The 15179-nt window shown below is 36.1% G+C and overlaps 1 protein-coding gene across 3 annotated transcripts in view; it reads left to right on the plus strand.

Moving 5' to 3' along the window:
* CNOT2 (CCR4-NOT transcription complex subunit 2) overlaps positions 1-15179 on the plus strand; it is a 155373-nt gene that overhangs the window by 120366 nt on the left and 19828 nt on the right. For all 3 annotated transcript variants that reach the window (XM_047787192.1, XM_047787193.1, XM_047787194.1), the window contains 3 exons: positions 10090-10237; positions 10968-11150; positions 13664-13743. In XM_047787192.1, the coding sequence (XP_047643148.1) occupies positions 10090-10237; positions 10968-11150; positions 13664-13743 (411 nt within the window). The remainder of the gene's footprint in view (positions 1-10089; positions 10238-10967; positions 11151-13663; positions 13744-15179) is intronic.

A 15179-nucleotide genomic window follows, 5' to 3' on the forward strand; every position in this document is an offset into this window, starting at 1 on the left:
ATTTTTTTTAACCTACAAGTATGAAATTCTAATTGGGCTAAGATATAGCATGGATTAGGTTTGAAATATAGTTATTTCATTGGTATGATAGACATTTATTGACTTCTTAATTTGTGCACATGATTATGCTGATGGCTAAAGATATACAAAGATTAATAAATGAGCAAAGTTACTTGCATTAGAAAGAGTATTTTAAGGTACTTATTCATTTAAAAATAAGTTACATGTGACAGATGTTTCCTCTTGGAGTTTTATATGAAATGGCTGTATTACTGTAGCATGGGTGAACCAGCATTTTAAATGCCTGGCTTACTCTTTTAACTAACATTGTAGGTAGTAGCTTACGGAAAAATGAACCTTAGATCATCTAGAACTGTAATGTCCCAAGTCAGGATACAATTATTCCTTTCCAGTGGTACATATCTAGAAGCTACAACTGGTAAAAAACAAAAAGAACACCCCACCCCAGCCTGAATTCCTAGTCTCTTAGGGATAGACCCAACAGGGCTAAATAGGTCTTTTAGCTGTTAAGTAGTTTGAACACACACCTTGTCAGAGAAGAACACCAGCTACCATGTGAGACTTGAGGGTCAGGACTTTGGTAGTGTAAGTCAGAAAGGTAAAACTTGAGGGGCTGACCTTAATAAAGGATGGGGAGAGGTAGAAGGAATAAGTAGGCAGGAATAGATCGATGATGTTGTGGCAACCAATTGTAATTGGGCATTGGGCTAGATAAGTTTTTTGTCTCTGAAGTACATTTAGTACCACCATTAACTCTGTATTCAGATTAGGAAAGTTCAGTAGGAATTTGAGCCATTTAAATGGAGGTATTCTATCTGTTTTGTGTTCTTAATGATTATAAGTGGAAAAGGTGGAGAAGGAAGAGTCCCTCTCCAAAACTTGAGACATTGATTGAGTTTAAGCAAGGGAGGGAATTCCTTTTGGAATGGATTCAGGACTGTTTCAGTCTACATTTTGCCAGAATTGGGTGGAAGTAATTGTTTAGTATTGTAAGGGTACCTAGAAAATACTGGACTGGAGGCTTATGTGATCACATGTTTTAGTATAGTATGATTTTTATCCAAATACGTAAATAACTTTTCATCCAGGGGTTCATGTGACTGCTGTGCATCAAGTGATAACTGTAGAAGCTGGTGAATGGAATCTTGTATCCAAATATGTTGTCTACTTTTTGAAGGGATCCTTGGGCTCACTGAAGCTGAGTACTAGATTGGAATGAACAAGGAACCAGGAATTAATTTCCCCTGGATATTCAGGGCATTTAAATTAAGTGGTAGTGTAGTTGGCATGACTTTTTCTTTCTTACCAACAGGATTTAGGGCCCAGGAGAATTTGAGAAAAAGGAAACTACTATTTTATTTTATTTTATTTTATATATCTATTACATAGACACATTAGGTTAACTAGCTGTCTGGATGAATCCATTATACACATTTGTATCTGAATTCTCAGAGGATCCAGACCTCTGGCAAGGGAAGGAAATTAACTTGTCTTTCTGGGATCTGAACTCGTGGCTTGAAAGCGATGGCCTAGTCTTTTGCTTTCAACAACATCCCCTTGGCCTCCTATTTTACGAATACCTATATGAAGGCTACTTGCTTGTGGAGTACCAGAGCCCAGGTGGAATGGTTCAGAAATAATGCTGTTGACAGTATAGTTAGGCATGTGACACATTTTGGTAGCTTTTAGGATCATTTCACAGATACTTGAATTGATACTGAATGCCTTTGAAGTTGTTCCTCTCTAGAAGCACATGTTATTGTGGGGAGTGGGGGGTGGCAGTAAGGTTGTCAGAACATTTATATACAAAATATTAGATAACGTAGGTTAAAAGGTGTCATGTTGGACAGTATGGACAGGCTCGCGTATTGGAGAAAGGAGGCACAGTAAGCTACAGTGGTGTAAGAGAGCTTCAAGAAGGAGGTAGGAATTGAGTTGAACAGATTCTTACTGAGTGCCTACCATACATATTGCATCATGCTAAATACTGCAGTTGTGTGGTAGAAGATAGCATTCTCTTTATGCCATCTCTGTACAGTGTACACACTCCTGTGCTGTTACTGCATTTATTACATGTTTTCACTGCCTTTGTATTCCCAGTACTCTGTACACGATAGGCATTCAGTAGATGTTGAATGCATCATGAGCAAGATATGGTCCTTATTAAATATAATCTAGTAGGATAAATACACAAGTTATTTTACCATAAAGTGGAGGACGAAGTACAGAATTTTCTGGATATTTCAAAAGCAGGAATAATCATGTATCTTGAATAATGATCAGGACAGGATTTCCAAATGAGATCATGTTTGATAGCGGCCTCAAAGAGACTATGAATAAGGTTGTTACTGTAATGGGAAACAACATTTACAGCATGGAGTCGATTTTGGAGGGGTTTAGTTTGTCAAGACAAGGAAAACCTGTTAGGCTGTACCTTGGTTTCAGCCAAGAGTTAAAAGTCTTTACAATTTTGTGGGATCCATCTCAAGGTCTTTGCTGCCTTCCAAGTTCAAGAAGACAGTTGTAGATGCACTTTTCCCCCAGAAAACAGTTATTTACAGGTGAATACCATTGCTTCATTAGACTGTCTCATTTTATCTTCACCTTTATGACCACCTTTTGACTTTCTTTCCATAGACATGTTCACCTCACCTTCACCCTCAAAAGCTATTCATCATTCAGTATTGACTATGTGTCAGTTGCTATTTAGAGTAGTTGATAATGAATATAAATTCATTTAATCATCTTGTGATGGAACATGGTAGAGGATAATGTGAGAAAAAGTATATATATATGTATGTATTAATGACTGGGCCACTTTGCTATACAGTAGAAATTGACAGAACATTGTAAATCAACTGTAATGGAAAAAATAAAAGTCTTAAAAAAAATTTTTCATTTAATCTTCACAGTAACCCCACAAAAGGCTAAAGATAGTAAACAGTAGAGCCAGGATTGTATTACTTCGTAACTGTGTGAACATGAGGACTGGAAGTTTCTTTGAAACTTGGATGCTACATATTACTTACTAAATGTCATGACCCTAGAGGGCCATTTGCATAGTAGAAACTACAGATGTTAAACCCAGAGATTCCAAGAGTCTAGCGAATAAGGCTTTATAGGATTTATTCACTTGTTGTGTTATCAAGTACCTACCATAAGTGAAGAATTATTGCAGAATTGAAGAGTATGGCAAATAAAGCTCCTGCTTTCATGGAGCTTATATTTTAATGAAGGAAGACAGAGAATTAGCATGTAGACATTTAGTAAATAATATAATTCTGGTCATAATTACTATAAAATTAATTAGTAAGTGAGTGGATGGAATTATCAGTTTTATAGCAGGCAAAGAAGCTGTCTTTGAGGAGGTAATATTTGAATGGAAACCAGACTTTTGAGAGCGGAAGTCCTTGAAGGAGCTAGGGAAGAGCTTTTCAGGTACAGACAAATGCAAATGTTTCTACTCATGAAAATATAGTAATGAATGAACTTCACATGTTAAAGGACAAGTGAGAGGGCCAGTGTAATGAATAAAGAAGGTGGAAGCTTAATGGGTAGCAGGTATCGGATCATGGAGTCTTGTAAAAATTTGGTAGATAATTTGGATTTATTCTAAGTTTAATGGAAACGATTTTAAGATACGGTGTTTTTTTTTTTTTTTGTCTTTTGTTGTTGTTATTGTTGTTGTTGTTGTTGCTATTTCTTGGGCCGCTCCCACGGCACATGGAGGTTCCCAGGCTAGGGGTTGAATCGGAGCTGTAGCCACCGGCCTACGCCAGAGCCACAGCAACGCAGGATCCGAGCCGTGTCTGCAACCTACACCACACACAGCTCACGGCACCGCCGGATCGTTAACCCACTGAGCAAGGGCAGGGACCGAACCCGCAACCTCATGGTTCCTAGTCGGATTCATTAACCACTGTGCCACGATGGGAACTCCCAGTTTCATTTTTAAAAGATCCCTTTGTCATGTAATAAATGGACTGGGTGGGGGAGGGAAAGTGACAAGAAAAAGAGAAAAACAAGGCGATTACTGCAGTAGTCCAGGCAAGAAAATAGGATGACTTGGACCAGTGGTGGCGGTGTTGAGAAGTGATTAAATTCGGGATATTTTGGACATGGAGTTAGTATGATTTGAGGCTGTCATATATGAAAGAAAGAGAGGGATGAAGGATGATCTGTAGGGTTTGAAACCTACATTACTTTGTGAAAGGTTCCACTAATCTATATGCAAAATTAGGTGGAAGAGGAAGATATTCATAGGAAATTTCACACAGCTATTCCACATGTAGAACTGCCAGCTGCTGTAAAGATCCAGCCAAATGTTGTCTGGGACTCTCAGCTAACATAGCTGCAGCTCCTCATAGTAGAGGATGTTAAAGCCAGGTTAGCTTCATCCATGTTTCTGTCATACATCCTTAGTACCAGAAGCAAGCCCACTCCTCCAGTCATATCACTTGTCTTCATTTTCATACATCTTGCTGTTTTCTCAGACTGAACTATTGTGACTTTTTTTACCCTCCTGACTCCTCATCACCACTACCAAATGCCCAGCCAGGTCTCTTTCATTATTCAGTTCATGTACAGTATTCTCCAAGAAACATTTTCTGACCCCAAATTGATTCTGCTTTTATATCTGAATTAGTGGTCCCTCATATGTGCACCCAAGTACACTATACATGTTCTGCATGTAAACACCTGGATCAAAGCAGCTTGGTTTTTGTTTTTCAGTAGTCGTGTGTGTGTGTGTGTGTGTGTGTGTGTGTGTGTGTTGAAAGAACAAGAGGAGGGAAAGTATTCTAGATGGGGAGAAGTATATGAGTAAAGATGTGGGGGCAGATTTGGGGAAAGAGACTAGGGAAAGAATAAAGAAGATTTTAAGTTTGGGGTAAATAAATAGTAAGATTGGTTAGAAGAGTTATATATGAGCTGTATCTCAGTAAAGCTGGGAAAAGTAAGAGTCTTTTGGGGCCTGACAGAACATTTAAAGACTAAACTGTGATTGGATTTAACTGTACAATAGAGATTCGCAACCCTGTCTGCCCTGCTACAAACATTTGACCAGTTTTTTTAAAATCCCACTTCCCAGAGTTCCCTTTATGGCTCAGTGGAAATTAATCTGACTAGTATCCATGAGGATGCAAGTTCGATCCCTGGCCTTGCTCAGTGGATTAAGGATCTGGCGTTGCTGTGAGCTTTGGTTTAGGTCACAGACATGGCTCGGATCCTGCATGGCTGTGGCTGTAATGTAGGCCTGCAGCTTTAGCTTTGATTCAACCCCTAGCCTGGGAACTTCCATATGCCGTGGGTGCAGCCCTAAAAAGACCCCCCCCCCCAAAAAAAAAAAATTCCCACTGCTCATAAAATTGCCTAGACCCAGACTAAGTCACAGTTCTGGGCATGGGACCCAGATATTAAAGTTTCCCAGGTGATGTGAAAGTTAGCAACTATTTGAAGAAGTAGAAAAAGGGGATTGAAATAGGAGTCAAGAAATTGGATCCTTGTTTTTATTCTTCATTATTTGTGATCCTGGGCAAATCACTTAATGGCCTATGTTAGCTCATCTGTAACTTAGTTTGGTGCTCTCTCAAGATTTTTGTATCTCTAAAATCCTTTGATTTTAATGAAGGAAATTGCATAATGAAATTGTGCCATAGGGAAGATTAACCAGCTAATAAGTTCAGGAGAAAAAAAGAAGACACGAAGACAGGTTTAGAGGTATAAAAAGAAGGTTGTCCATTAAGTGTGGGCAGTGAGTTCTGGGAAGCTAGTTGTTTTGGGAATGGAAAGAGGGACGCTTTAAGCCCTCTCGCATCAACTAGAAATTTTCTCTCAAAGATTTCAGGAGACTTCATTTTAGTATGAACGTTCAAGGATATGATTGCTAGGGTTTTTGGTTTTTTTTCTTATAACCTGTGTTGTTGTTTATCTTTGGCAAAAGATTGAATAAAGGATGGCGTATCATGCCATGACAATTTAAGGGATGTACTGTTAATCAGTTTGTGCAGTGGAAGTAATTCATGGAAACATTTCTTAGGTCGTATTCTTTTGGATTTCTGAAAAATGATCAATGAAGAATTCAATTCATTCTTTAACACCCTGCCAAATAAGAAATAGGAATCTACTTAAAATGTGTTCATGTCTTCCTTCTTAAAATGTTAAATAATATTAGAAAATATAAATGAATATTTTATTATCCTTTAGTTTTTCAAGTTGAAAGAAAAATTTGCTTTAGAACTATAACCTTTTTAACTGCTTTTTATGTTTTTGTTGTTCCTTCTTTGTCTGTAAAAGGGGGATAAATACCTTCTGCATAGTATTTTATGAGGAGATGAAGTAGCCTAGTGCTTGATATAATTACTAGGTGCTTGATAAATTTTAATTCTACTGCCTTTCCAGTACACAAGCTCATGCATAGGTATTTACACTTTTTTACTTGTTCTAGTTACTTCATGCCAGAAACAATTTTATGAGCTGTTTTTTTTTTTTATTCCCCTCCCTCGCCATCCCCTTTGTGTATATATATCATCTTCTTGGTATATTAGAGTTGATTTTCTGTGATGTTTCTAATTATACTAGTAAGAATAAATTTTTTCCCTTCCTTGACCCTACCCATTTGTAATAGTTTGACTCAAGCAACTCAAATTTAATGACAGTGTGTTTTGTTTCCTAAAAGTAAATCTTTTTCTCCTCCTAGTCAGTGATATTAATTCTGTATATTTTAAAGGAATTCAATTTTTTAATTGAATTTAAAATCACTCATTAAATATTCAAGCATTGATGATCCAGTTTGAAAATAATGCATTACTCTCTTCTCTTTTGATTTTTTTTCATGCCCACCTAGCTCAGCAAAATCTAACTCAGACCTTTTGAATTTATTAGCTGTTTTTATGAAATCAAAAGTGTTAAAGGGGAGTTCCCGTCGTGGCAGTGGTTAACGAATCCGACTAGGAACCATGAGGTTGCGGGTTCGATCCCTGGCCTTGCTCAGTGGGTCGAGGATTCGGCGTTGCTGTGAACTGTGGTGTGGGTTGCAGACACGGCTCAGATCCCGTGCTGCTGTGGCTCTGATTGGACCCCTAGCCTGGGACTCTCCATATGCCGTGGGAGCGGCCCTAGAGAAGGCAAAAAGACCCCCCCCCCCAAAAAAAAAAGTGTTAAAGGAAAAATAAAAGTAAATGCTCATCTTTGAGTTCTTTATTTCATACTGTCTTCCTATATCTTTGTACTATAAATTAAATGTGCCAGTCCTCAGTTGATTAATTACCTATCCATTGTTTCCTTGTCCAAGTTTTTTTGCTAAAGTTCAGATAATCCCCAATCTCTAATATATTTCTGAAGTTAAAATTTTTCATAATATAGCATGGAATAAGAAGTATATAAATGGTTGAAGTAAATCTCATGAGTCTTTAGAAATGCTTATTGATTATTAGAAAAGAGCCAAAGGATACTAGGTTTTGAGAACATACATATTTATTCATAATAATGAAGGTGTAGATAGAGTGAAATGGAAAAGAAAACTTGCCAGGTATAGAGAAGAAGAGAAGGAAAATGAAGGCAGAAAATAAGAGATGTTGGTTTAGAAAAAGTTTGAAGAGAAGTAAACATATTCAGAAAAAGAAAAAGCAAGAGAAAAAATAGGATAAAAGGTGTTATAATTCAGTAGTTACTCACAAGGGTGCTCATTTAGTATTTTATTGGGTTCCATAGGGCTGCCATTAAGAACACTGGGAGTTAAGAAATCTAAATTCTAGTCTCGATTCTTTGTGTCACCTTGGAGAAGTCAGTTACCTTATCTGAGGCTGATATTCTTCATCTGTAAAATGTGAACATTGGATTAGGTGATCTTTAAGGTCCTTTCAGGTTCTAAAATTGTGTAATGTTTCTTGGTGGTCACTAGTGTGAGAAACACATTCCAGTGGGAAATCTGCAGCTACAGCTGACTTTTAGGAAGCATATTTAGGGAGAAGGCTGTAAGCTCCCTGAGGGTAGGAGCTTTATCTCTTGTTCACTGCTGTATCCCCACCAGCTAGCACAGTGCTTAACACATGGTAGGCACTCAATAAATGTTTCTTGGATAAGTGATGTGAAAAGTTTGATATTGGTCGTTCATTATTGGGAGCATCTAAAGGGCCTAGAGGAAAATAAGTGTGCTTGAGAAATGGAAAAGACTGCTATCTTCTGAAGAAATCTTATATACGCTGAGTCTTAATCCCTTGTTCTTCCTTATTTTGTCCCAAATTCAAAGGAACTGGCTGCAGCTAGTGGTGTACTCATGGTCACAAAACTTGTAATAACCACACATACATATAACAACTAAATCAACATATAGTCTAGACCAGTTCACTTCATGTGACTTAAAGAAATACAGGGCCAAGCTCAGATCTTCATGGCACATGGGTGAAAAAGAATACATATAGAAAAAAGTAGCTATATTGAGTTAGATTTATTGGCTTCATTCATTTGAAAAGCAGGCTACAAACTGTGTACTGACACTAGCAGATTCCCATGAAATCTTTGTGATCCACTGGTATCCTTGGGGTACAAAGTAGCACACTGTTAAATGAAAAGATAAATTTGCAAAGATATTTGAAGGAAAACATTCAGTGCATTCCACCTTTTTGGAGGTCATAGTTTCAAAGTATTCAGGTCTTTGAAATCCCTGGACCCCAAATTAGACCCCCCAAAAAGGAGAAGGGAGTCGCTTTAAAATCTCGTGCTCAAATCCTCTGCTTATTCATTAACTCTCATTCCATCTTACCACTTTTATTTAACCTCCAGTTCAGAATAAGTTTGGTTAACTGATGTGCCATTCCACAGTAGATTAGAAACAGAAAGCACCAAAAAGGAAATAAGGACGATGGAGGCAAGGAGGCATATTGGTATCCATAGACAGATGTTATAACAACATAAGTGATAGCTGAACATCCTTACTTTGAGAGATGAAAGATGAAAGAGGGACAAAAACAGGGGTTCCTGTCGTGGCACAGCGGAAACGAATCTGCTTAGGAACCATGAGGTGGCGGGTTCAATCCCTGGCCTCACTCAGTGGGTTAAGGGTCCGGTGTTGCCATGAACTGTGGTGTAGGTTGCAGACATGGCTCGGATCTGGCGTTGCTGTGTCTCTGGCACAGGCTGGTAGCTGCAGCTCTGATTAGACCTCTAGCCTGGGAAACCTCCATATGCTGTGAGTGCAGCCCTAAAAAAGGACAAAAAGAAAAGAAGAAGAAAGAGGGACAAACACGTCTAGAACATTAACTATCTGTGATAATTATTCTGAATCATTAAGAAAGTAATAATTTCTATTGCACATTAACACAAGGCAGGAAATAATAAGTTTATCCCAGTTGGTTGATTCTTTTTTATTGTTATGTTTTTTTAATAGTAAACTCATCAGTAGTCATTAAAAAACAAACACACCTATTGGAACAATTCTACCCCACATTTGGCCCCCCAAAATATTAGATAAATAGAAGGTCATTATACTTTGAAATATTTTAAAATGTTATATATTTTTGTCTCTCATAGCTGCATTAGGTTGAGTTTTTAACCATTGATGACATTTTATGTTGGGTTTGTAAAAAAAAAAAAATTGTAATGTTGAGAAGTATGTATGTGTAAATAGTAGTAAAGAGACTTTCTTCATATAAAAATTAAGGCAAAATGGGGTTAAATGTCTTTGTACCTCAGTTATGATTTAAGACATAAAAACATACAAGATTGCAAATTTCCTAAAGGCATACTTGTACAAAATGTTTTTATTGAAATATAAGTCATCTAATTTGTTAGTCATTGACAGATATAGTTTATTGTAAAATAGAAATATGAAAGCAAAGAAGAAATATGAATGAAATAATGGAAGCAATATGAAAATTCATAATATTCAATTTCAGACAAACATTTTTGTTAAAATCAGAGTCCATTTAGAGTGAATTGAATATTTCAACTTAAATTTGCATATTATATTACATTAGGTCATTTTTATATGTTTTAAATTGCCAACTCCAGAAGATGGATAACAATTTCATTCCTGTTGGCAATGAATTTCCTTCTGAATTTTTTTAATAGGTGCACTAGGCCTTCCAATGAGGGGGATGAGCAACAATACCCCTCAGTTAAATCGCAGCTTATCACAAGGCACTCAGTTACCGAGCCACGTCACGCCAACAACAGGGGTACCAACAATGTCACTTCACACGCCTCCATCTCCAAGCAGGTATTTATTGATGGACCAGAATATTTCTCAAAATGTATTTTTGTAGAGTAAGCAAGTTTTTTAGTTTTTTGATAAGGTTACTAATTGATTTTCTGGTTCAGTGCCTTTTACTGAGGAAAAGTTGATACCCTATGCTCTTTTTATTTCATTGAAAATTGACAAGTATAGTGTAAGATGTTTTTATCTTGTAGTTAGCATACTGGTTATCAGCTGGGGTGGGTGTCAAGGGTTTATCACCACCTGGGGAGCTTTTTTCAAAAGCCAACTCTTCCTCAAAAGATGATTTGCAATTTCAAATCACTCCTCAGATAATTCTGATTATTGCTCCCTCACCACACATGCATTGCTCCAATGAGAATAAAATAAAACAGATTACCAAAAAATGCATTTTAGTATGAAAAAGATAGAATGACATACATTTGGAATGAAATTATTATAAATATATGTGTGAAATACATGTGTATTTTATATCATATTTGCACCAGTCGTTCCCTCATCTTCAGTATCACCTTTTACTGCTCTATAACTTGCCCTTCTTATTGGTTTGTTTACTTTGACTTTTCAAAGAGCTTTTTTTCTTTTCAAATGATCAAATGAATTAAATGAATAAAAATTAGCCATGCAGTTTGAAATATATTTGAGGTCCTACCATTAGGCAATTGATTATTTACAGAGAATTGTAATGAGTGATTGTAGAGAGCTTATTTAGTATAATGGACTTCTTTTTCAGGGGTATTTTGCCTATGAATCCTAGGAATATGATGAACCACTCCCAGGTTGGTCAGGGCATTGGAATTCCTAGCAGGACAAATAGCATGAGCAGTTCAGGGTTAGGTAGCCCCAGCAGAAGCTCGCCAAGCATAATATGTATGCCAAAGCAGCAGCCTTCTCGACAGCCTTTTACTGTGAACAGGTAAGATGTTTATTGATACTGTGTATCATTGTTCTTTCTGGCTGTTTTCAAATTTGCCTTTTCATATTCAACGTTCTGTTCCTGAGTCTTGGCTTCTGTTTCATATGTGTGTTTCATCATATATTTCGACCAAAGCTGCTCTTTCTGTTAAACATCACAACTGTAACCTCCCCAAACTATAGAATATTTTTTGAAAATTAGTTGCTTTTTGTTCTGTTGATGGGAAAGGATTGGTCTTAGGTTGCCAACCTGTAAATTTTTGTTGACGTCCTTCCCCTGTTAAAAGAGGATGGTCATCTGTGTGTTAAGAGCTCCATACTTACAAATAGGACTGGAGACTATTTTTGTTTTGTTTCATTTATATGTAAGTTAAGTTCTTTTTCAACCAAAATTCGTTTAATTCTTTGGAGACTTTACTGACCAAAGATTTTTTAAAGTTTACATCTATAGTATTTGAAAATAGTGTCATGCCTTGGGATTTAAAAAAAAAAAAAAATGAGGTATTGTGCTTTTTCACTCCTTTTTGCACTGTTCATTGCATATACTATCATGCAAATAATAGCAACATTATGAAAAAGAGTTAACCATTTTGTTAGGATTTTAAAGCTGTTCACATAATTTACATGTTAATCATGTCTGTAAGATCCAGCTTTCTTTACTGTAAAAATAGCATTTTAGTTTGATACCTCTCTTTTTTTTTAATTGGGAACATTGGGGGGGAAGGATCTAGTTGCTATCATCATATCCATTTAATTCTCTCTCTTTTATCTAGTACTTGTAAATTCTGAGTTAAAATAGATATTAGCTCAGATCCTATTTAGTCTTTATCCCATAACCTCCAATTCTTACTTTTATTTAGACTTTTGTATTTCTTTTGTAATTTTACTGTTTTTTTTTTTAATTTTTAAAAAGTTATTTTTGTAAAGGGTTATCAAAATTCTCATCTGCTTGAGAGTTTCCTAATCATGTAATACTTCTTGGGCTTTAACACATCTTTCTGCATTCTTGTATTATTGTTCATTGAATGTATAAATTTTTGCTGTTCCGTATTTTTTCACATTCTAGTTGTTTTTAAAAAAATACTTTGTTTATAAATTGTCAATGAAATATGGGTCTCTTAATCCCTGCTTATTACTATTGATAATTTCTATTTATTATGGAATGTTTCCATCTCAGTACTTATTCGATGTTTGAGGGTACCTATTTCAGCAATTCTAACATGCTATTAAACAAAACTTTCTATTAGCTTTTCTACTCTTCTCTAGAGTATTGTTTCACCAGCTGCATTATTTTATGAAAATACTGTTTGGCCATAGTTAGTTTTACAGATCTAGGCAAAAAACAAAAAACCCTGCCATCTTCAAACAGTTTAACCTTACTCATAACACTAATACACTGTCTTTTATCAGATAGATGTTAAAGACGCATACTTTCATTGTCGTATTTGCCCTAATAATCCTTTCTGACATGCTTAATTACTTCTAGCCTTGCTTTAAATTCAATTTTATTTTTAAATTTTGTTTTCCCATGTTCAGGCTGATGTAAAAAAGGGAGGCTTTGGTAACTATTTACCAAGTAACAATGAAGAGATTTTTTTTCTTTTCAAGTAGCTACAAGAATGTTGTGTGTCAGAACACCGAATCAGTTAAAGGAAAGCTGTATTTAATTCAGGTCAACTAAACATTTAATGACTGCCTATTGTATCCTCCTAAGTGCTAAGGGCAGACGATTCAAAGATAAGTATGACATGAACCTGCCCATGAGGAGTTTATGCTCTAGTTGGGAAAGACAGACTGTATGAAAGAAGACCTTTTGTAAAAAGTAATAATAGCTGGGAGATCCTTTCATGGCTTGGCAGTTAACAAACCCGACTAGGGTCCAAGAGGATGCGGGTTCGATCCCTGGCCTCGCTCAGTGGGTTAAGGATCCGGCATTGCCGTGAGATGTGGTGTAGGCACAGTTGTGGCTTGGATCCTGTGTTGCTGTGGCTGTGGAATAGGCCGGCAGCTGTAGCTCCAATTCAACCCCTAGCCTAGGAACTTCCTATGCCACAGGTGTGGCCCTAAAAAAAGCAAAAAAAAAAAAAAAGGAATAATAGCACATTTTACCAGTAGTGGAAGAAAAATATTCAGAAACAGTATTTTTAAACTATATTGCCTGTTTTTGAGGTTATTTTTTTTTCCAGTATGTCTAGTAAGTTGGCTCTCCAAATATATAAAACGGTACCTAAATCTCTTTTCCTCAAAGCTTATATAAATTCTGTGTTTTGGGAGGTTTTTTTGTTTTTTGTTTTTTTTTTTAATTCATCTGTTTAAGATGGTTTGGTTCCCAGTTGTTCATAGAGGGACTTTAGGGAAGCTTCAAATAAAAATTCAGCTCAGAAAAATAAAATTAGTAATTGTTTTTAAACATGTTGTTTTATATGAAGAGATCAAAAGTATACACTTTTGTTTTTCTTCATCTGAAAGTTAGTGTTCTCACTGTATATCTAAAATTATTTTCTGTGTACCCAGTATGTCTGGATTTGGAATGAACAGGAATCAGGCATTTGGAATGAATAACTCCTTATCAAGTAACATTTTTAATGGAACAGGTAAGCGTATTCTGGAGCTAGTACCGTATGCAAATATGGTAGATCTTGAAATATAAAGCAATTTAACAACTAGTCTTAAAATATTAAGGGTTTTTTATGTTAAAGTGATATAGAATTTAATTTAGGGAGAATATGACAGGAAATAGGATTTAATTCAGTGAACAGTTGAGAGAGAAATATATTTTTTCACTTGGCATGGTAATAGCATAGTATTATAACATCAGGTTTATTTCCTTAACACCTGGAGAAAGCCTAACCATTAACTTAGTCTATATTTGTGCCTCAGAATCGTTTTTTGCTTCAAGAGCTTTTTCTCTCCTCAGTCCTCATTACTACAGTCTACACTAGGTTGAGTGGTATGACATTCTAGCTATAGAGACCCAGGTTGAAGAAACCTTTAAAATTATATAGAGCACTTACAATTTTTTTTCCTTTTTAGGGCTGCACCTGTGGCACATAGAAGTTCCCAGGCTAGGGGTTGAATTTGAGCTGCAGTTCCCAGCTATGCCACAACCCCAGCAACGCAGGATTTGAGCCGCATCTGTGATCTATGCTCAGCATGTTAGCAACACCGGCTTCTAACCACTGAGGGAAGCCAGGGATCGAACCTGCATCCTCAGACACTTTGTTGCGTTCTTAATCCGCTGAGCCACAGTGGGAGACTACAATTTTTTTCAGTAGCTTTAGTAATACTGATTTTGTCATTTAAGTCTTGAAATTTTTTACCCAGTTTTATGTATAAAATTCAAAAATTTAATTACATGGAAAACCAATTCTAATTTTTATGATATTCCTCCAATCCGTTGATTTATTTCTTTTATCAGAAGAGGGTAGGAGGCTTTGCTGCTATTCTGCTTCAGGTTTCATCTTTTTCCACCCTTGTCTCCAGACCCCTCCCTTAGAAAGGAGATAAAGGATGTTGTTATTGTCATAGGGGCAAAAATGAATATGATTGTTAGGAGAAAACTACATGTAAAGGAAGTAGAAGGTGAAATTATGATCAGTGAAGTGGAGCCATGTGGAAACATGAGAAGATTTAGTAATGAAATGTCACTTGTGGCTATCAGCTTTTGATTTTTAAATGTTATTGTATGTTTAGCAGCATAGATTGACCAAATGAGACTTCAAAATTTCAAATTTTAGCATTCAGAATTTTGTGTTCTGATATGAATACCATATTCCATTGTTTCTCAAATGCACATTTTTTCATGTTTTAATATCTCTGAAATTAGGCTGCTTATCGTAGTTTAATTGCAAGTTGTTTTATTTCCTAAATGAACAAAGTAACAGTGTGTCTGACAATGCCACCTTATATTCTGAATTATGGTTTATACCCTTCTGTAAGTTTGAGAATAATTTTTAAAAGTCATTTTTAACTAAGTGTGTTTTACACTAGGGAAATTATTTCCAAGTCTTACCTTCAAAATAAAAATTTG

Source organism: Phacochoerus africanus, chromosome 7, assembly GCF_016906955.1.
Source record: "Phacochoerus africanus isolate WHEZ1 chromosome 7, ROS_Pafr_v1, whole genome shotgun sequence".
Lineage (NCBI taxonomy): Eukaryota > Metazoa > Chordata > Mammalia > Artiodactyla > Suidae > Phacochoerus > Phacochoerus africanus.